Raw genomic sequence first — 21,788 nt, 5'->3', positions numbered from 1 at the left:
AGCAGGGCTTTGGGTTACAAGAGCAGTGCAAGATTGCAAATACTTGGTGTTCTATGATTGATGGGAGAAAAATTTCATTATTTTTCCCCCACATCTGACACCATTTAATTGTGCTTGGCCTGCCATGGTAGAGGATTTGGGCCCAACAGTGTATATTGCAAACACAGGTGGAAGTGCGGTGAAATATTACTTTCTTGAGACACATCCTTTGCTGAAGATGATGAGCAAACGGCATTGTATGAATTCCTGATCATGCAGTCCAGACCCATCTCCTCCAGCACTAATACAGACCACATGCCAGGCCACTGCCTTTTGATGACCACGCTGAGAAACTCCCATAGACTCATCTCTTACCCCTTCTCCTTCCTGCTCCCCCTTTTCTCCAGTGCCTGATCGCTTTGACGTGGGACAGAAGGCTGCAAATTAAATGCTGCAGACCAGGACGAAGTGGTCAAACCCACCGCTGGCTGCAGATCTTGGGGCTGTGCCACTGCACAGCCTCACTAGAGGGCAGCCGACAAAACCTCTGGTAAGGAAGGTGCAGGAGCTGCACGGCTCCTGGTTTTCTCTGGAGCGCGGTGGGTGCACAGTTAGACAGGGATATTGCTGCTTTCCTACCCTTGCTTCTTTTCCTTCACCACCTAAAGAAAACATCATAATTACAACAAAATATGTGTGTCCCGTCAGTAGCGTATTCTGAATTATTTGCCATAAAATTGCTTCTTAAGTAGTTATTATGATTCAACAGCACCACTGTATTTCCTTTCTTTTTTCTTTTTGCTTTTAATAGTCCTTATAATGAATTGTAATCTTAAGTGCCTCCGGTCCTCCGCTCTTTGTTTTTGCAAGCGCTTGCAGGTACCTGTCCTATCCTGCAGCACCAACAGAAACTATGTTACATGCCTTCCAGAGAAGCACAAGATCCCAAGAGCTTCCAAGATAAATACATTCTCTGAATACCATACATTCATCATCTAGTTTTCACTAGGCCAAAAATTCGCTTACCAAATGATGTGTGAACCTGAGCTGAGATGCATTTCCTATCCCCGTAGAAATGTCTTTATTTCCATCACCATCTATTACACCGCCATGCAAAAAAAAAATAATAATAAAAAAATAAATGATGCATGTGTTTTCTGCAGTCTCTGTGTACCAGGAACAATGTCTATTGAAAATAGCCCTTTGGAAACATAAACTGCTTCAGAAATAAATACCACTTGATGTTTATAAAGCTCATTCTTTGGGCCGAGGCTGCTAAGCACTGCTCGATTATGGCCTCCCCTAAGGCGACCAAATGTATCAGGACTGACTGTAATGTCCTCATCTCAATCTTCATATGTTATATATTCAAAATGTGTTTTCCCCAAAGGAAAAATGGGTAGGCAAAAAACACTAAGCTGAAATCTGATAGGGGAGGAATCATCAGTTAATGAAATCTTGATGACATAAAATTTATTGTAGAAGTAGGTTTCCATTTCACATCAACACAGTAAAGAGTATTTGTTTTCTGGTACCGATTAACACAGTAGAGAGAGCAGTTAAACACAGCTGTACCCAACTGTTGATCAGCCCAGCCCTGTTGCCATCCATGTGTTCCTCAGTGCAGAGCGCAGGCTGCTCTTTACTCAAACTACGTGGACCCTCTTGGTCTTTTTGTTACCTTTAATATGTCTGAGGCCACCATAAATGTCTGCTGTACATCTCTGCATGCTTCAGCTTATAGAAGGAATTTTCTCCCACATTTCAGCTGAGCACAAAATGCGTTATTAATTACAGACGTGGGTTGGCTTGTGCAGTAGGATGCATTCTTCCTGTGCATTCATTTCATCAGCGTCTCTGGTGAAACAGTCATACACATAGCAGTACCTTATCCACAAACTGAAGTATGGGCCTTCACAATCATGGAATCACAGAGTCATGAAGGTTGGAAAAGACCACTAAGATCATCCAGTCACACCACCAACCCACCCCCACCATGCCCACTAACCATGTCCTTCACTGTCACATCTACGCGGTTCTTGAACACTTCCATTGACAGTGACTCCACCACCTCCTGAATGAGAATAGGTGGAGTTAGGTGCTGACAGTAAGAAATAGCCAGCAGCTCTGCCAAGTAACCAGTGCCTTCAGGCAGCTCCCACCTGCCTGTGAAAGCAGACAAACCAACTCTGAGTGAAGCCAGACATGTAGGCAACCCACAGCACTAAAGCTCTGGTTGTTCAGTTTCCTCTACCATACAGGAAACAAAGCTTTGCATACCTACACTTCACCAGAGTGTTTCAGGTTTATTTTTGTCTTTAGAGCTAAACCCCAAGATAAGAAGCCAATGGTTTTGTGTGCTCTGGAGCACGTAGCTGTATTGTAATGCTCGATTAAAACCTACAAGCACTCTACTGACACCAGCCACTAAATAATGCAGCAGCTCACAAAGCATTATCTGAAATGGCCCCGATTTGCAGCAGGGAAGAAATGAGATCACTGATAACTTTTAATGTGGTCAAGGCAAATACCTGGAAGTGAGGTGGCAATAGACACAGGTTAGATGGACACCGATACAGAAAGCACACAAACAGACCTGTTGGGACTTTTAGGTTTTCAGGAGAGGTTTTAATAAAGGAACAGAAAATAGAACAAGTACTTTATTTGTCTGCTGTTTTCAAGCCACCTCTCCTAGGGTTTCCCCACCTGCTGTATGGCAATAAAGATGCCGCCACTTGAAATACTTATTTTTGGAGATGACATATTTTTCTGGGTTTTTTTTTGTAGGTCTCTGTTGCACTTGTGAAGCAATTTAAAGGAAGTCACCAGCTGGAGTAACAAAACCACTGGGTACCGTATACAGAAGAAGCCTGTGAGCATTCGCAAGGTTCAGTGTTGTATTAGAATCACTGTTATAGATAACACAGTCAAAGGTTTTATAGGAGTCAAAGATGTCTGAGAAAAATAAAAAACGCCCACACAAAAAGCATACATCTGATTTAGTCTAGTTGATTGGAAACAAGAGCTAAGTCCAGCCTGGAGCCTGATGCACAGATAGCACTTTCATCTGCCTCTTGTCTCTCTTTTTAAGCTACTTCAGCAACACTATTTCTTTCCAGCTTTGTTTCTCTATTCCAGCCATCTATTACATATGGAAGCCACTGCCCTAAAGAAGGAAACACCGTTGTGTTTCAGTGCCTGGTCTCCATGTTCAGCAGCGTTATCCAGGTCTTTCTAGCAAAAGTAACAAAAGTATGCAGGATCCCTGGGAGCCATAAAAACAAAGAGTAGCCTTCTCTCAGAGGCTAAGATAATGTAATTCGTTTTTCACATGCTTTTCTTTTCTCCTAGGGCAGCAGCATGCCCATTTCCCTGCTGCATTTTCACAGTAGTCTTGGCAGCTCTGGCACTCTGCAGAGCCTGAAACCTGCAATTAAGGAATTTGTTCCAGGTTAGAAGAGAAGAACAGACCTTCCAAGTACAGAGCTACCTGAGAGTCTTTTGGTTTGCATGATCAGGGGAGGTTGGGTAGGGCTGATACCAGGTGATAGAAACAATGAGACTCGAGTCCAACATCCAGCACTGCCACCAGACTTGGAATTACTGTGCACTGATCCATCATACATGGGGAATGAAGGATCTAAATGGGCCTCAAAAGGGTGAAATAGCCTTGGGATGCCATAAACTGTTGAACATCTAACTACCTCAACATCACATTTTAATGACATTTTTGTATCTGCAAGAAATATAAGTGAGCTACAACTATCTCTGTGATGTCGGGGCTGTTCCTTCTCAGGCAAATATGCTGCTTTATGAAAGTGATTAAAACAAAGTGCTAAAAACAAAGAAAAGGCTATTGAATTAGGAAAAAGGAATGGTGTGATAAGAGAAGAAAAGTATAATGCAGCTTTAGTGGAGTCATTACAGCACCTTAGCAGCTAAATGTAAAAGAATGAGGTGAGCCATGGCGGATTGCTCTTCTTACATTACCTTGCAGCTAAGTATGTATTTATCAGTGTACAAACTGGTGTATATAAGCGTCAGACATTCCCCTTCTGAACTGAGAGCATTCTGCATTCATTCTGCATGGTTCTGGGTGACTCCACAGGTTTAGGGGCAAAGAACAGTAAGAGCAGAACCTGAGCACAATTCAGCAACAAGCAGCGTGTACAGAGGTGGTTAATGATGCATGTAGATCAGGTGTAGTTAGAGTCTGGAGAGAGAAAATGAAGAAAAGATAAACAGGGTACAATCAGAAAGAGAATGGTGGAATCTGTAGAGAAGTGGAAAGAAATGATGCCCATGGACCACTTTCTAGTAAGAAACTGTCATTATGGACAATTTGAAAACAAAGAAGGTGGAAGATCTTGGATAAATTACTCACCCAGCTTAAATTAGAAGAGGTTATATTAGAACTGGTTATAATTACAACCAGTTTTACTCAGCCTAATAAAAGCTGCGGTGCACTGACAAAGTGTAGACAAGGTGCCCCGAGATGTGACTCACGCTGGAGATATGTTGGGATGTTTATCTCAGATAACAGATTTGAGGGTATCCCTTTAGTGCCAAAAAGTGCAATTTCTTCCCATAAGAATGGAATGTGACAGCCCACAAGTTGGGCTGCTAATTGCAGTTGTGTAGTTCTTGATGACTGATTACGGCGTTAGAATAATCTTCTAGATGTACATCTCAAGAATAAAGAAAACGAATCCTGCCTAATGATTGCAGTTCTTTAAAGCCTGCCAGGAGATGCCTCAGGATGCCTCCAAACAACACTGATTCAGTAGTGGCACAGAAAATCCATCTGTCCAGAGACTCAATAACAAAAATTTGCCATTCAAGCCTAGATTTTTGAAGATCATATTCCAAAAGCCGTTGCTAGACTAACATTTAATTGATGGTCTTATCTGGCAGCAGTGTTACGACAGACTTTCTAGGCAGATGTTGAGCCAATCGGTAACCAGGAGATCTGATCTCCTATTCAGTTGGTTTCTGTCTTTTTTTTTTTCTCCTTCTACCTTCACATGGAGAGCCATATGCATTAATATTCCAAAAAGAGATATTAAGCATTTCCTTATTTATATCATCCATATTATTTATATCATCCATTACATATTTATATCATCAGACTCTTAATTGCTCTTAAAAAAAAGAAAAAGAAGCTTAAATTCCTGCACAAAACAAAGTAAAACAAAACAAGAGAAATTCTAGGCAAAAAATAAAAAGGGAATTGGAGGTTGATGCCTCTTCTCTCTGCTATGCCCCAGTTATGCATATTGTGAGGAATATGAGTATGCTGGCAGATGGTATAGAAGCAAAGCATATTAAGTGTCATTAGCACTCATGAGTGATGATGGTTTAGAGACACAGTGTGTGGCATGGCTTAATTCCTGCCTGAGTGCGGAGCTACTGCAGCTCTGACCCAGGATGAAGAAGGACAGAGAAGCTGGTGCTCAGGACTCTGTGCTGACTTGGCACTTATTTTTCACATGCAGATGGTTGGGGTTGGAGCTGGAGAGTCCAAGGTGGCTGGGCCTGACGTTGGCAATACTGTTCCTGTGCTTTAACTGTCTTTGTTATTCCAAACATTCTTCATTATTTCAAGCATCCAGACTTGGCAGTTTTCGTATTCTGCCCAGATTATTACACAGCTGGTGAAATAAAGTGTTTATAGCATCAGTGATGGAAATATCAGTGGCAAACCACCCCCAGGAAGGATATGTCACTTTGAGAAGCCTTGGAAAGAGACATTCAAATGTGCAGTCAGGGCTTAAAGAATTTAATATTCAAACTGAATCTTGTTTTGCCAGCACAAAGATCCCAACCATGAGAATACCTGCATTCACGTAGCCGAGTCCAGTGGAGCGAGTCTCTTCCATGGTGCTGAGGGTTAGATCTGTAGGAGCTCTGTAAGTGAACAAGAGAGAGCACCTCCATTTTCTTTCAGATCCCATTGTGATTGGGTATAACCAGGCTTTGCGTTGAGAATCATCTGTATACCTTCTTAATTTGGAGAACAAGTGGTCTCTTCTTTCAAGTCAGGGGTGTGTTCAGTAGGTTTGGCTGTTGAACGAGAATACGTGTGAATTAGCTGTTCATTCCTGTATCTAGATCTTTGCAAATAGTAACACATTTATGGAAAGCAGCCTTCTCCCGTTTTCTAATTGCTGAGGTTGGGGCAGAGGTTCCTTCTGCAGATGACACAGATACCTCTTAAATGGTGGTATCAGCTTGCCGATCCAACTGCAAAATTACAGCTGAATTTTCAGAACTGAATTTGAAAACATTTCTTTTCCATTTCATTTCCAAGAAAACATCTTCTTGGCTCGCATGCTGCTAGTTCTGCAGTACTGGACATGAAAATATCTCTTTTTAAAGGCGTAGGAAGCAAGACCTCTGGCCCACAAAGAAGATCATTTAATTCAAATATAGGGGATAAGAACAGAAAGATCAAGAGAAGGGGAGGTTGTTGCAGGGAGTGCCAAAGGGCACACCGAGCAAAACCTAAATGGGAGGAAGACACCTGAAGAGAGTTTTGAAAGGAAGGAAGGAATTAGCTTAACAATGGGGTAGCTAATCCAAGTGCAAAATGCTGCTTGAGTATAGGGAGGATGTGAGGAGTGGAGAGAAGAGACAAGGAAAGCATTAGGAGAGAATTAGGTGAACTCTACACCTCATCCCCATTAAAAGAGATTTGCTAGTACAACTTACATCAGTAAAGAGCATGTGCTGGCAATTCATTTTCTTTGTGAATACACCAGTTCAAACAGTCTGGACAAACAACTTCAGACGTGCACACACACAGATGACTGTATCTACAAGACCTTCTTGTGCAAGCCATTAGCTCTTCTGTTTGAAGAATGTATGACGATTTCAGCCCCATTTTGTTTGCAAAACAGCTATGCTAACTTTCATACTAGATGTGGTGCTCTGTTTAGCTTTTAGTGTTCTCTAATATCACACATTTATCCCTGCCCTTGCAAAATTAACTGTTTTCAGCTCTCCTCCTCCTTCATCTTACCAATAAAGTAATGCTGATTACTTCACCTCACTTCTTCTGCTATTTGGCGTAATGCAATCTATTTGAACAGTGATAATAAATAATAACTAATAATTCTGGCCAATCGTGTGTAGTGGGTTGTGTAGATCTGCAATACGCTTTTGTCTACTAGCACTGATCAAGAACTGCCACAGCCAGAAGAGCTCAGGAATCAGAGCGTCATGGAATCAGACCTGTTAGGGGCTATATGCTGTAGTGACCTAAATTCAAAAGCTAATCCCTGTCTCAAGGAGTTTGTACCATAGATTAAACCCACGACAGGGATTGTGGAAAGGGAGATTATGACTTATCTTTGCGAAGCCACTTCTCTACTTCACAAATGAGTCTTTCCAGAAAGCTATCATCAAATAAGAACATTATTTATTTATACAGCTCCCAGAAGTATGTTCAGCATTTGAGTGCAGACACAGACAGGATACAAAGCAGAGGCATTTTTAAGTCTGACAGAATGAAGACTTTTCACATCAGCTGTTCATTTCCCTTTTTGCTGTCAGTTCGTACAGCACAGAACACCATTCTTTATCTCTTGGCACTGAAGACTGGCAGGTGCTGCTAGATATTGTGTTAAAGCTACAGAGCATGATGACAGTGCGTTGACTCAAAGAATATTAGCAACTCCTTCCATAGGGTGGAGGTCTCCTGTGTTTTATTTGAGGGAAACTGTAGTCTAGAGCATCCGATTTAATACAAGAAAATAGCTCAGAAATTACATTCATAGATCTTCCGTAAGCCTGCCTAGCACTGCTGCTTTGTTTACTGGCAGACCACGAAGGCGTTGCATTGACACAAGTGTATTCATCTATTTGTTAAAAAAATAAATAAATAAAAGGGAGCGACAGACATATTTCATTTTGAAATTGTACCACGTGGTCCCGTTAATTAAACGGGCTCAACTGCTCTGTGATTTCATTTGTTCCTATTAATGTAGAGGCATGTCAGAGTTTATAGAAAGTTAATCACTGACACTAAGACATGGAAGATTGTGAACAGTGCAGTGCATCATATCCCTGTTTGTGCTGAAGGCGAATCACCGTGCTGGGAGGAACTTGAATGATGCCCAGAGTCTTGGCACAAAATGCATTGCTTTGGTTGAAGCACGATTAAGTCATTTCCACGTGTTATGCTGCTGGAGGAGTTATACTGTTGCTGGGTTGGACCCATCCTGTGCTGGGCATGGAGTCTCCCCAGCCTGATCCACATCCTCTGTACAACCAGGCTGAACTGAAGCACAAAGACTTAATATGATTTCCTCGAGGTTGTCATGAACAGCTTACAAAGCCAGTGCTGCCCCTTCTGAGAGAGAACAGCAGATGTTTGCAGCATCTCATCTGTATGCACAGATGTGGATCTGCCCATCAGGTACATTTAAAATCTAGAGGGACGCAGTGCTCCCCTTCAGGATTCAGGACCAGGCATCTATGCAGTTCCTTGGTGTCCTGGCTGCAGAAATAGAATTTAAATGTAATGGTGTCATAACTATATGGCTAAAATTATGGCAGCTATTTAATGCTGTGTTTTGGCAGGGACATTGCAACAGAAACATGCAAGGAATGGTGTTTTTTTTTCACCATTTCTCATAACTCAGATCGTGTGACATAAGCTACAATTAATAACACCATCAGATAAGTAACATGGGACACGACTGTTTCCTGCACAAAAGGAATCTTTTTCTTTCCTTTATCCATGAATTTTCATATATTTTTTTGTAAGCTGATGACTGTAAGACAGATGGGTTTCTTTTTTAAGTAGCTATTTTATTATTTTATCTTATTTTATTTTATTTTCAGAAGAGGAAGGAAAAATCTTGACAGCTCTTCCGTGGGCACTCCTGTATTGCTAAATGAAAGGATCAGGATCATACTCTATGGAAGATCATCCAAACTGCCTATCCTTCACCAAGGGTGGTTTTTTTTTGCTTTAGCTGTCAGGACAGTTGACTTGAATTGGCTACTGCATTTAAAAAGTCTGTATAATACCACATACAAACACAGTTTATAAATAGACATATTTAGAGAAGTGTCTTTATTCCTCATTTTTCCAGGGCATATGGACTAGTGTGATGATAAACTGAGCACATGCACATTCAGGATCTCTGTTTAGGCCAAATGTTTGCCTGATTCAGCATAGCATGCTTTAATAATGTAATTCAATTCTTCCTCATTTTTAATGCTATTTCAGCCCGTTAATATAATTTGGTGAGCTATTATAGTTGTTACAGCTGCTAGTTTTGCCCTTAATACTGGTTTCACTTATGACCTCAGTCAGAACTAGATTTAAAGTTTGAGATGATGTAAGTGAATAAGGATTATTAGATTTATTCATATGGCAATTTAAATAAGAAACTGCCTGGCTTAGAATAAACGGTAAATGAAAAATGCATGTGATTTATAGACCTGTCCATTTCAAAGATTTATACGTAGAGTAGGATGATTAAGTAAGAGACAGACCTGATTATATGAAATATGTAATTTTTGTAATGCAATATTGGAAGCAAGCTGCTAAACAGCACCAGCATAACAATGATTGCCCAAACAGCTTTGATTACAGTATTACCGTGCAGCTGGTATGCAGTCATGTAAACACAAGCAGCAGGCTTCTGACCATTGCTTTTCCTTGACAACTGGTAGATGGTGTTATGTTCCCACAAAAGGCATCTTCTACACTGCAGCGCAGCCTCCATGGAGCAGGCTGTGGGAGCAGAGCAGCATCCAGGCTTTGTGCTCTTAAAGAGCAGGGACAGACAACAGCTTCATACGCTTCTATGCTTTCAAGCCAGTGAGTATTCAAGTACCTCCAAGGCTGCATGCCAGAATCACTGGCTTTCTTCCAACAGTCTCCTGTATTAGAAATAAGCAGAGAACTCCAAGAGCTGGTGGAAGAAATCACACCTCTCTTTCAGGTGCTGGGATGGTCCCAAAGCATCATCATAGAAACAACTGGATCAGCAAAAATCATTCGGTTCCTTCTATATTGCAGAAAGAGCAAATTATCCTTTTGCTTTCCATGAGGTTTGGAGAGTAGAAGAAAACAACACAAGCAAACAAAACCACAACAATAATAACAACAACAGAACAACCCAAAACAGTTCTATATGTATGTTCTACCATGGGTTTTAAGGCTAGAAGAAGCTGCTCTAATTATTCTCTCAACATTTAGAATGCAAGCCACAGATCTCCATTCCTCCAGCCATCTTCCTCTTAGTTTAAGACTGGATGACATCCTAAAACTTCACCATTGACTCAGTAAAAAGCCTTTGTGAAAAACATAGTAGAAAAGTGCTTTAGCACTCCCTTGTTACAGCATTACTACAACCTGTTGTGTCTCCTAAGACAAGGTCTGCTCATGTAAGCACAAAACAGTAATTCTGCTTGTGGTTACGGCGGCATTTTTATGCATGCAGATGTGGAGATTTGAAGACCACATGAGAAACTGTGCGTAGGGATACTAGGCTCTGCTATTCTGTATGAATTAATACACTTTTTATGAGATAGCTTAATAAATGTGTTCCAAACCAGGGGGTCCTCCATAACATAATTTGCATGAAACAGAATTGACCCAGAAAATTTTAATCTAAATCCCAATCTGATTTGTATAAAGTAATTTAATTTCCTCCCTAGTAGTTATATGGATTTTATCAATTATACCAATTAAATTGTCAAGCAGATTTATTGACCAGTCATCTACAAGACACTTTCTTTGATGTACTATTCTGGTATCATCAACTGGTCATGCATGTCCAGCCTTGGGTTTTGGTGTCATTATGTGCAGCTGAACACTCAAATGAGACGGTTCTAATAAATGAGTTGTGTGAACCAAATGTTGAAATAAGAACGAGAATGGAAAGCTCTTTGCTTTTAATTGCAGGCATGAAATTACAGGTAGGGGCAGATAGGATCAATTCAGACGCTCAGCCATCCTATGTGGAAAACAGGGAAAACATTTGATTTCTGACCTCAGATTTGGGCCTCTGTGCTATTATCTAGATGTAATCACTCTTCCTAGAATGCACATCCAGTTAATTTTAAATACAAAAAGTGAGGCATAAAATTAAAGGTTGGTTATGAACATGGCAACCTATGTTTTTCAGTAGGTCAGATTTTCTCCTCCTGGGTTTTACGCAAGTGGCAAACCTTCCTGAAATAACCTTATTATCCACCTTGAATAATTTTGTTATTAAAATAAACTCAAATTTGTCAGAAAAAATGAGTGGAATCAGATGTCTTGCTTCCACTGAGTGAGTCACAGTGCAACTTCTGATTTCCTCATAACCTTCTCCTATTTTCCTTCTAGAAGCTTGCCAAGAAAATGTGGGTAATACTGGAAGATGAGCAAAGAAGTTGGAGATCTTTATCGTCAAGCAATAATAATGATAAAAATAACTCGGGAAATAAAAAGAATAACTGGTTAATAAGGAGATTGATATGGGGCAGATTTTAAAGTCTAAAGGAAAAAAGCAAAGCGAGGAATTTGACACTCTTGGGAGTGCTTTGCTCCCCATTTGGTAACAGCGGATAGAACAGGTACAGTGATGTGCAGCCTTCTTCCACTGTAGGTTCAGAGAACATGCAGGATACCAATAGCAGGTTTGGTCTCCTGGGATACACTTCTAGAACTAATCTCCTCAGAAATACCAAGCACTCAGCATGAGTAAGAGAGTAAACAGGTGCTTGTCATCAAAAAGAAGAGGCCCTGTGGTGCTGGTTGCAGGGAACCCCAAATCTGGTGGTTTATGCTCTGCTCTCTTAGCACCCAAAGATCTTGTTTCTCACCACTGGCACTGAAAATCTGCATTTTTGGTTCATATCACTGTAGTGCTTTTAGACTCTTCTTCTAAAATATTTTGAGACATTTCTCAAAAGCAGTAAATGTCACAGTATGGTAAACAGAGCTGATGTGAAAAAGCCCTTGTTAAAGCACTGAAGAGCCAGTTGGACTGTTTCTGAAATACACGGCTGCATGCATAATCACAGTATTTTTGGTAATCATGCCTGTAAATGTATGCTTTTGCCAACGGCTCTGTATCGCTCTAGTGCATGATGTAATGAAAGATACCTCATGTTGACTATGACACTTAAGTAACAGCTAGCTATGCCTGTGCCAAACACAGAGCAAAATGTCTCCTCAGCTGCCTGAGGAGGCTTGGGGCTGTTTCTCTGTCATTCTTAACCTCTTCCATTCCACATCTGTGTCCCCCTTTTCCTCTTCTAAATCCCCAGCATTTCTTTGTTTTGGCCTTTACACAAATTTACAAAACAAAGAATAAGGGAACCAGAAGATTAATACACAAGCTACTGCAGCAAATAGTGTGGGAGAAACAGAATCTTTTAGGTTGGAAAAGACCCTTCAGATGACCAAGCCCCATCACCTGCCTAACACTACGAGTCCCTCACCGTGTCTCCTATTTAGACAGATCATCTGTGTCTCCTGCAGGGACTGTCCTGGTGGCAATAGCTCAGAGGTTGGGCTGCATCAAAGTCACACTAAATGGGCTGGGAAACAGGAGAAAATCCTGACAGCAAACCCCCATTTCCCTTCCCAAGGACTTCAGTCATCAGGTTGGTCTCCAGTTCAGAGCAGCTGTTTTATGCACGAAGGATCCTCACAGGCAGGAGTGTGCAGGGCAAGATTTGTGTCTAACCACAAAAGAGCAGCTATCAGACATGTTTTATACATCTCCTCCCAGTTTGCCGTCTATTTCACATAGCTGGAGCAGTGCAAACCTGAAGAAGTAAGAGGGTACCTCTGTGCCTGTGATGGGACAAAATGCAGACACAGTACTGCGGGATGATTGATAATTCCCATCCAAACTAGGAACCCACAGAACCACAGAATCACAGAATTATCAAGGTTGGAAAAGACCTAGAAGATCATCCAGTCCAACCATTACAACCCCTTATGTATTTCAGGCTAGAGAAACTTAAATTAGCAGACTAACAGTGACTATAATGTCACTGAATCAGACATCTTACATTTAGTTAAGCAGAAAGATTTTTACTGAATAGTTTTGTGGTGTTTTCCCATTAAAGTTCAAATGCAGAGTCAAAGCACAGACATAAAAATGCAGGGAGCAGCTGAGCTTTACTGTGCAGAAATCCAGGTGCTGTTTCAGGGCCAACAGAATCAAAAGTGTTATTAACCTAGCTGGAGGGCACCCTGCCTGAAAAATAATACTTTTCATTATGAAGATGACACTGTAACACTCTGAATCTTAGGGGATAATATTACTATTTTATCTAGAGTAGTTTAATACTTTAGGTTTGATTTCAGTGCACGCAAATGAAAGAGACTATGGCCTTTGATGCTTAGTCTAGCTGTAATTACAGGGAGCTGTGATTTAGGGGACAGCATCTAATTCCTTTCTGCTCATCAAAGAGTAGCTTAAGAAAATCTATATATTATTTAAAATGAAGTCAAAAGCTCCCTGGTGTCATTTAAATGACCCAAGCAGTAGATATGGCAGGCAAGAAAGAATCATTATTAAACTAACAGTTTCATAAGGTGGTTCAACATCCGACACAGTGGGAATAGAGAGTGAGGTGGTTATTTTGGCTGTATGGAACAGGAATAAATTTCAAGAATTGCTCAAGCGTCTGTCAATAATATAAATGCATTTTAAATAAGAAACCTCAAGGCTGAAGTCTTCTCTCTAAGCATAGCAAAATATTTTCTGACAGGTGTGGATTCCTAAATGCTGAAGAGTCAGTCTCTGACCCTGCAATATGCATCTGCCCAGGAGGAATTACTGCATTCCAGTTGAAATTGTCAGCCTAAGCTAGACTCCTAAACCTGCTACTTCATTTAAGACTGGAGAAAGTTTTAGAAGTATGTAACTCTTGTTCCAGCAACCCCAACTGAGTCAAAATGTATTTGTGATTTAACTGTGAACTCCATTGCCAGCTGGATACCATCTTCCTCAATGCTAAGTCCGCAAAACACAATCCAGTATCTCCCTCTCACTCCGAACCATCTTGTCTTGCTAAACAGTCTTTCTACAGTCTCCACGATACATTGATCCTGACATACCATTGCCTCAATAAGTAATAAGAAAAATATATATTAAAATTTTTAGCTTCCTCCAAGAAGCAGCTCTTGATAGTACTAAGCCTTCCTTGCTTTCCTGTACATCAGTAGTTAGTAGCCAAGAGTACTACAGCGCCTCTGACTATCAAGGTTATCATGACATCAGCTGCCTCCAATAGGTCAGGACCTCTTGTCACATTAAATATCCTTGGATCCCACAGATGCCACTATCGTGAAAGCAACCGCTTTATCTGAAAAAAGAAATGGAAATGTATTCATTTCTACTGATAAGTGCTAACCATGTGGACTAAACAATGGCTTTTGTCTTTTTCCCCTCCTGTCTCCCAGATAAAATCAACACATCCCTGCTACCCCTGTCAAATGATTTTATTTTTTGTGTTTCAGTCTACTTAGTTCTGATGGATGATTGCTTAGATTTCTTCCTTGAATTTTTTTGTGTACATGTCTTCTTTTCCTCGTCTTTCAGCTCGTGTCCCTGCTTGGAATTTTTTGTTTTATTTTGCTGGTTTTGAATGCTTTTCTTTTTATCTATTTAATGGGAGAATCGGTCACTTCCCATTTATCACCTTACCTAGGAAGATAGCAAGTATTCTTCAATTCACAACTGTTATTTCCACTGGCTCTGTGTTCTGACCATGACACTGTGTGCAACATCCTGCTCTGGCACACACCTCTGGGACTCCTGTTGTGTTGCAGCTTCAGCAGGCTTTTGGCTTGCTGTATGAAAAAGGAAGAAAGCCTTAAGGCACAGATTAAAATAAACACGTTGGGTCCTAAAACTAAACTGTAAAGAGACACTATCAATTGTCCTTGTAAAACTAATCAATGTAAAGAAAAAAAAACAGGTGCACCTGTGAAGAAAGCAATAAAACTGTTGCTAGGGAGTTATGGTTAGGCTGACAACAAAATGGGATGGTAAGAAACCTTACAGGTAATAAAATAGAAGGGTGATTGGAGTCTAAAACTAGGAGACAAATTCTTGATATCCATATTCTTGGCCCCTCTGCAGTTACTAAAGGACTCAAAGCTTGGATAAAATCCTACCAGCTTCTGTTAACATCTAGAGGGAATTAATGGTTTTAAGCTGCGCCAGGGGAGATTCAGGCTGGACATTAGGAAATATTACTTCTCGGAAAGGGTAGTCAGGCATTGGAATGCACTGCCCAGGGAGGTGGTGGAGTCACCGACCATGGGAGTGTTCAAGAAACATTTGGATGTTGTGTTGATGAATATGATTTAGCTGGTTAGTATTGGTAATGGTTGGACTAGATGATCCTCTAGGTCTTTTCCAACCTTGGTAATTCCGTGATTCTGTGATCTTAAAACCCAGTATTTAGCTACAGGAAAAGCTAACGTGCCTGCTAGCTGTAGTGGCTCTCGGCGGCCACGCAGAGGCTCCTGCCTCCCCTTAGGCGCTGTGATGGGTTAGAAATCTTGATTTACAAGCTGAAAAACGATATGAAAAGTTTATCAAGTGGTGTTTTTATTTTGTTTTATTTCTTTTATTAAGGGAACGAAGGTCAACTCCAGAGCCCGGGGGGCTGACAGACGAGCAGCCCCGCACCTCGCCCCACCTCCCTCACCTCAGCGGCGCCGCGGAGGCCACGTCTCTGGGTGGCTGTTAAGGGAGCGGCTCTGTGGGCTCTGTTGCCCTGCAGCTCCCAAGTCAGCGTCGTGATGAGCTTCGTGGAGCTCCGCTGGGAGCCAAACCCAGCTGCCGAGCCGCGGGGCTGCGCCTGGAGCAACCCTGTAGCGGGCACGTCATGGCTGCCGTGCTCTTGGATGGCGGCTGAGGTCTGCCCGCCAGGGGGAGCCGCCGCCGCCATGAGGGAGGTGGTGTAGGGGTGGTGGTAGGCGTGGAACGGGGACGAGAGAGGGCTGATCCCTGCCAGAAAGTGAGGGGGGAAGAGCTTTCTCAGTGCCGGGGTGGTGGAAGAGTGGAACCGTGAGCTTTTCCTCGTGGGCTCCTTCTCCCGCCGAGGTTACCACAGACAGCAGGGATCGAAAGCAACTAGGGCAGCGTTGTGCTGTGAGGTAACACGATGGATCGTTTTGCTAACAAGGGAGCTGGCTGTTGTCTCTCTTCATCTGCTTGTTCTGTCAGTGTGGAAGCTTTGTACTCAAGGTAGGCAATAGATACCTGCTAGTTTCAGTCAAACCTGATGTGGTCCCTGCTGCACTTCTGTCTGCAAGTGATTTCTCGGACCCTAATCCAGTGGAAGAGTTGCGTTCATCCGTGACTTGAAGGTGAGTAGAGCCCTGTGGCTTCAGGGACTGCTTTTCTGAGTCAGATCACTGGTGGGCACCAAGTTTCATTAAGCCTGAATAACTTGTGATCTGATACTTTCATGATACACTGTGTGGTGACAGAAGATGCAGTAGTTCCTACGTGCTTGGCTTGGATACTTGGCACTTAGATGCATCTCCAAAATGTTATTGCAACTGTATAATGAATTTCCAAGCGTTTCAGCTGACTTATAACCTCCATTTTGCCTTTTGTAAAAATAGACCAAAGCTATTTTTAACCTTTCTATCTGTTTTCCCCCATGGTAGACTCCAGAGTGTGGTCCTAATAATACAGGAAGCTTTACTTTTGGAGGAGCCATCATAGATTTACTCCTTAATGGCTGATGGTGTATCCTGTACTGGTTTACATGACATCCACTGTTGAAAATATGGTTGCTTACCTTTTCTTGTCCTAGTTACACTAGTAGGTCACATTTGTTAGGTCATATATGAGTAGGTTGTATGGACCTATACATACAAGTAAGACATGGGGGAAAAAAACAGCTGACATTTGTGTGCCTTGAATGCTTATATTGCTTAATAAATGCATTAATAAATGCTTATATTGCTTAATAAATGCATTAATAAATGAGACTATTTATAATTTACATCCCCATATAGTCTTAAGTGCTGTAAAAGCAATAAAACATACAGGAATAAAGGACACACAATTGACATATAGGTGCGATACCGGTGGAGAAAAGTCAGCTTTATGAAAAATGATGTTTTGAATTAGTTTTGAAGCAATAATAAGCATGAGCAGGTACGGGTATGTTTGAATACCTGCTGGTGGGGAAATACAAACAGTGGTAGTAAGATCAATCTGGTCTTCAAACGTATATGAGGTTATTACAACTGCAGGTTTTGTGTAGTTTATGCTGTTTATAGTTGTGGAGTGATATACAGAAGACATTGAAAGCACAGAATTGCCATGATTTTACATGTCTGCTTTTGAATAACTGGTTGCCAATGTTTTTGAATGTCACATTCTACCACAGGTGGGTTTGGTGCCTCTGTACCTATACAGTACAGTTGTGTCTGCAGTTCTAAGCTGTGACTGACATTTACTTAGTTAATTTATATGAATGGATTGCTCAGTGTGTATGTTTGAAATGCAGCAGCTGTTTTTAGTCAATTTAAAGATTGCTGTTGTTAGCTTGTTGATTCACAGAAGTTTCATTTTTGTTTTCAGGATATTCATCTGAAAGCATGTCCCGAAGCTTGGGGTAACTCCAAACTCTTGTCCAAGACAAGGAAAGAAACAGTTGAAACTGCAGGAGGAGGAGAAAGAAGCTCTATGTCAGCTAAATGATGGAAGAAATATAAGAAGGGAAAACTCTAAGAGTAAGCGAGGAAGAATATGGTGTGTTTTTTATTGCTGAGGTAAGAGCACTGCAGGAAACTGAGCGCTGAATGGTTTTGAAAGGAATATGATTTCTTCCATTGGGATTTCCTCCTGGACTTGGGCTTTTGGGTTTTTTTACTTTTTGTATAAGATAACCATGCTTTAAGAAGTGGGAGTTTTGTTCTGTATCTTTTCCTGTTACAGGGTAACCAAAACTACTAGATCTCCTCGAAGGGCTGTTTCCAGTTTCTGTTGTCCCCGACAAAAAAACATGCTGAAGGTAAATATGGGAAACACCTGTTTAATGGATTGGGTTACAGTCAGTGGTTACTGAATGATAACTCACTCTGTTATATTTGATTAAACACAGGCCATTCTCAAGCAAAACAATAAAACTTACCTGAAGAGTTTAAACATGCTGGTGTCCACCTTCCACAGCATCTCGCGTTGGCTCAATGTGAATTTGTTTCTCAGTAACTTGTTTAGGATTTGAAAGCTATGAAGACCCTATCTTCCACATGACCTGATGTTCAGTGTTAGATGGGGCTGCTAGCTTGCTTAATTAGTTCAGCTAACGATTCAGTTTCTGAAACCTAATGCCAATTTGTATTTCCACAGCAGCTCTCAGTGTGTTTCTCTAAAGCAACTTCTTAATTAGAGGCTCCCTCTTCTGCAGTTCATAGCTGCAGTCATTACCCATGGAGCAACTCCCTGTATTCCTTTCATTCAGGGCTCAAGTGGCATCTTATGATTTCCATTGTAGGAGCCTTAGTAATGTTTTCCATACAGCTTCTTGTGTACAGCTGGAACACCTGGCATCGGGAACCTCTAAGTTGGCTGGTGCTTCCTGCTCTATAAATTACCCTCCTCCTCTGTTCAGCTTTGGTAATGTGTTCAACATGAACAAGGTTCAGGAATTCATTGGCTTAGTTCTCTCCTGTCCGTAATTCGAAAGGAGTTTGGCCGTAGCACTTGCATAGCTCTAACAATACACAATTGTATATTTTACTTAGGACCGTCAGTGCGCTGCCATCTGGTGATCTGCATCTAGTTTGACATAATGACATCTGACATATAAGTGCAGCTAAAGCGTGGAATTCAGTTCCTCCATGAGGATGACAGACCTCTACTTCATATTATCAGTGCTTGCTGTTGATGGAAACCACAATGAATGTGAGTACAGCAAGGCAGTGTTTCAGCAGTAGCGATAGCGGGTCACCTCCATTGGCACTATGAGCGGAGCACGCTGGATTTCATGTTAGCAAAAACACTGGTGGTGACTGAAAAGGTTCTGTAGATGAGAATTGGCTTTATCCAATAGCGTTATTGCACTCTTAGGATCTGTTGTAGTTGCCATGGATATAACGGGAAGCATTACTCTGCTGTCTAAATAAGTAGCAAGTGTTTAGAGCCAGAGAGACGCTTAGTATGGAAACTGGGCTCCATGAAAGTGTACGATGTGAATGACACGTTGGAGCATTTTTTAAGTAGAAGAGTGAAAATTACCGTTATGCTGAAAATTGTTAGTCGGTTTCAAAGAAAATTGTTAATTTTGACACTTTTTAACACTCAAACTGCACTGTCTGTACAAGGTTAGCAAAGGTTGCCTCTAAGATGTATAGAGAAAAGCACTGAGTGGTGGATAAGTCTGTTCCTTGTTACTACTGGTAGCAAAACTTACAGGCACTGCAGAGTATTTATTAGGTAAAACACAGGTTTAGTACTTTATTAGAATGCAATTTTCTCAGCATTACAGAAGAGGAAACTGAACAGAGAGGAATACTGCAAGCAACTCCCATAGAACGCAGCAGTCTCCTTTAATACCACACATGCTTTGGCTGATCACTAGCAGTACTGCAACAAAACACAGCTTTAACTTCACATCATGGTTTTATTCAATAGATCCCCTTTTCTTCAGAAGCACGTTTTTACAGATTAAGACTTTCTCCACAAAGCTTAGAGTCTTGTTTTACACACAATCAGCAGGGCTATGAAACTTGAAGAGGGAAGATGCGACAAAGCCACTGCCCTCACTGTCAGCTTCAGTTTGAAGATCTCAGTACCTTTGTTCCAAAATACACCCAGTACAGCGGCAGTTTAGAGCTTTACCCATTTTCCATAGCAACAGCCTTGAGAACAGAGTAAAAAAAGGCCTATAAATGAGACAACAGGACACCCGCTACCAATTTGTATTTATTACATGATCAGGTATCAAGATGACACATACAGCTGTGTGAACTTTTATTACTGTGGTGTACTGTGCAAATGCAGTGCAGCTTCAGTGATGACAAAGGCTATGAGAAATCACACAATACCTAGAAAGTGATCAAGTACGCAAGGAGGGGAAAAAAGATAATCACAGATTGGTGAAAAACTGTATGAGAACAACAACTTCATAGGAATTTGTCCACAGCCACCCTCTATGGCAGACTATAAGCTCCTCCCTTACCCTTTAGGGCTACCACTCAAACTGCTGCTGTAATGCAAACAGGCCTAAGAGCTGCAAAGCAAGAGGACAACTGTTAAAAGGGGCAGCAGAACTTGTGGCGAAACAGATCAGTGTAATAGGAAGGGGGTTTCCCAGGAAAAGATCCTACGTGTTACAAAACCATTACAGGGTTTCACTTGCATCATGCAGGCTGCTTGGGAAACCAAAACACTGAAGGTACAGGGAGTGAACATACCGCTTCATTATGTTCTCAGCAAGTTCCCCCCTTTCTCCAGTGTATGGAGAATTACCAGAACAAGCTCAGCTGGCAGAACTCTTTACAGGCATCAAGTTTTGCCTTTCTGTTTGGCTTCACCACCTCCTCCCCCCTACCCAAGTAACATGATTTCATACAGAGTCATCAAAACTAAAGAATGCACTCTTCCCCCACTACATATGACACAACACTAAGTGCAATTCCTCTCATTTCCTAAACACTTCGTAACACTTGAAGTAGTAGGGAAAGCAAATTAAATTCATTGTAAATGACAGAGAACAGAGCCTGAGTAGCCAGTACCAACACTGATTTATCTTCACCACCACTTTGTACATATCAGTCAGTCACTGTACTTCAATCATGCAGTGTGTATTGTTTCCTCCCACAACAGTTACCAACAAGTTATGTTGTCTATCACATCATTGCTGCAGAAAGGGCTTGCTGAGGCAAGTTGGGCCTGTAATTGACAACCTCATCTTCTGTTTTCTTATGACACTGCAACACACCTGAACCACAGCATTACTCTGTTTTCAAAGGAAGGGAATAGAGGGACAGAAAACCTACTTCTCATATATTAAAAACACACACATGAACTGAAAATTAAGGAGCAGTAATTGATCCCTGTAGTTTTTGTTCAGAACTGCTGGTTTCCGGCATTAGGTTGACTCAAGATTCAGCTCCTGTCACTGAACTCATAGCCAACATCGTGCCTATCTTGCTTTAATTTCTAAGAACGTACCATGAAAAAAAAAAAGTCACAGAAGTTTAACAGTAGAACAACGAGCTTTCAAGACTTCAAACACCCCATAAGTTTGTATTTGCATGCCACCACTCCCCACCCCCAAGAAAGACTCCCATCCCCTTTACCAGTGGATCAAAACAACATACATTTGCCATGCGAATGACGTAAAGTAAATGTGAAACTATTGAAAGAGCATAATTATCAAGCAGAGAGGTTGTTATTACTTCCTTCTCAAGTATTTTTTGCAATTGTGTGATCTGAATGTCGACCTGTCAACTGTAAGGAAAAACGTCCATTAACTAGATCTAAAGTTCATGGAAAAAAGGCAAATTCCTAGCCAAGTTGTCAACTCGTTCTGTTGGAAAGAGGAAAGTAAAGCAGATTTTGCACATCTTCGTTTCCTGCTTCCGTTGCTGCCCACTGGATACCTATGCAAATATTTCAAGGTTCAACTTAACATACCAAAAAGAGAAGTCATTTTAAATCCTTAAATAGTGTGTTGGGGGTTATAACACAGGTTAAATACATGACTCTACTGAAACCAGGCATAGACATTTCAAGTTTAGGATAAACGATGTAAGCAAGTAATAGGTTGAAACAGACAACTTCCCTCAAATACATTCACAACTG

At 41.3% G+C, this 21,788-nt stretch overlaps 1 protein-coding gene and 1 long non-coding RNA gene across 5 annotated transcripts; one reads left to right on the top strand and one right to left on the bottom strand.

Annotated features, from left to right (window-relative positions):
* Positions 1-5,742: 5,742 nt before the first annotated feature.
* On the bottom strand, positions 5,743-15,923 carry LOC146762122 (uncharacterized). Of its 3 annotated transcripts, none has more exons than XM_085540562.1 (3): positions 15,664-15,923; positions 14,652-14,797; positions 5,743-6,042 (listed from the first exon to the last, which is right to left on the bottom strand). In XM_085540562.1, exons 1-3 carry the CDS (start codon positions 15,904-15,906, stop codon positions 6,030-6,032), a joined length of 402 nt encoding a protein of 133 aa, XP_085396688.1. In that variant the 5' UTR covers positions 15,907-15,923; the 3' UTR covers positions 5,743-6,029. The 3 variants fall into 3 exon arrangements, with proteins under 3 accessions (XP_085396688.1, XP_085396687.1, XP_085396689.1); XM_085540561.1 differs by lacking the exon at positions 5,743-6,042 and adding an exon at positions 8,824-9,876; XM_085540563.1 differs by lacking the exon at positions 5,743-6,042 and adding an exon at positions 13,099-14,310.
* Positions 15,924-15,997: 74 nt separating this feature from the next.
* On the top strand, positions 15,998-21,549 carry LOC107309162 (uncharacterized). Of its 2 annotated transcripts, XR_014943633.1 has the most exons (4): positions 15,998-16,327; positions 17,559-17,749; positions 17,916-17,991; positions 18,725-21,549. It is a non-coding gene; the product is annotated as an uncharacterized LOC107309162 (long non-coding RNA). The 2 variants fall into 2 exon arrangements; XR_014943632.1 differs by lacking the exon at positions 18,725-21,549 and having other exon boundaries at positions 17,916-18,125.
* The last annotated feature ends 239 nt before the right edge of the window (positions 21,550-21,788 follow it).

The sequence above is a fragment of the Coturnix japonica genome, chromosome 2, assembly GCF_054131305.1.
Source record: "Coturnix japonica strain WE chromosome 2, WE-NBRP24, whole genome shotgun sequence".
Taxonomy (NCBI): Eukaryota; Metazoa; Chordata; class Aves; order Galliformes; family Phasianidae; genus Coturnix; species Coturnix japonica.
Note: the sequence above shows the minus strand (reverse complement) of the source record. Positions and strands in the feature narration are given on the sequence as shown.

Bases quoted from the DNA above. Each gene is read 5' to 3' on its own strand.
- LOC146762122 (XM_085540561.1), bottom strand. From the start codon at position 15,906: ATGGCGGCGGCGGCTCCCCCTGGCGGGCAGACCTCAGCCGCCATCCAA. The intron at 14,798-15,663 runs GTGAGGGAGGTG...TTTTTCATACAG, and splicing joins GCCTCCGCGGCGCCGCTGAG to CAAGCCAAAAGCCTGCTGAA. The intron at 9,877-14,651 runs GTAAGGTGATAA...TTTCTAATACAG, and splicing joins AATACTTGCTATCTTCCTAG to GAGACTGTTGGAAGAAAGCC.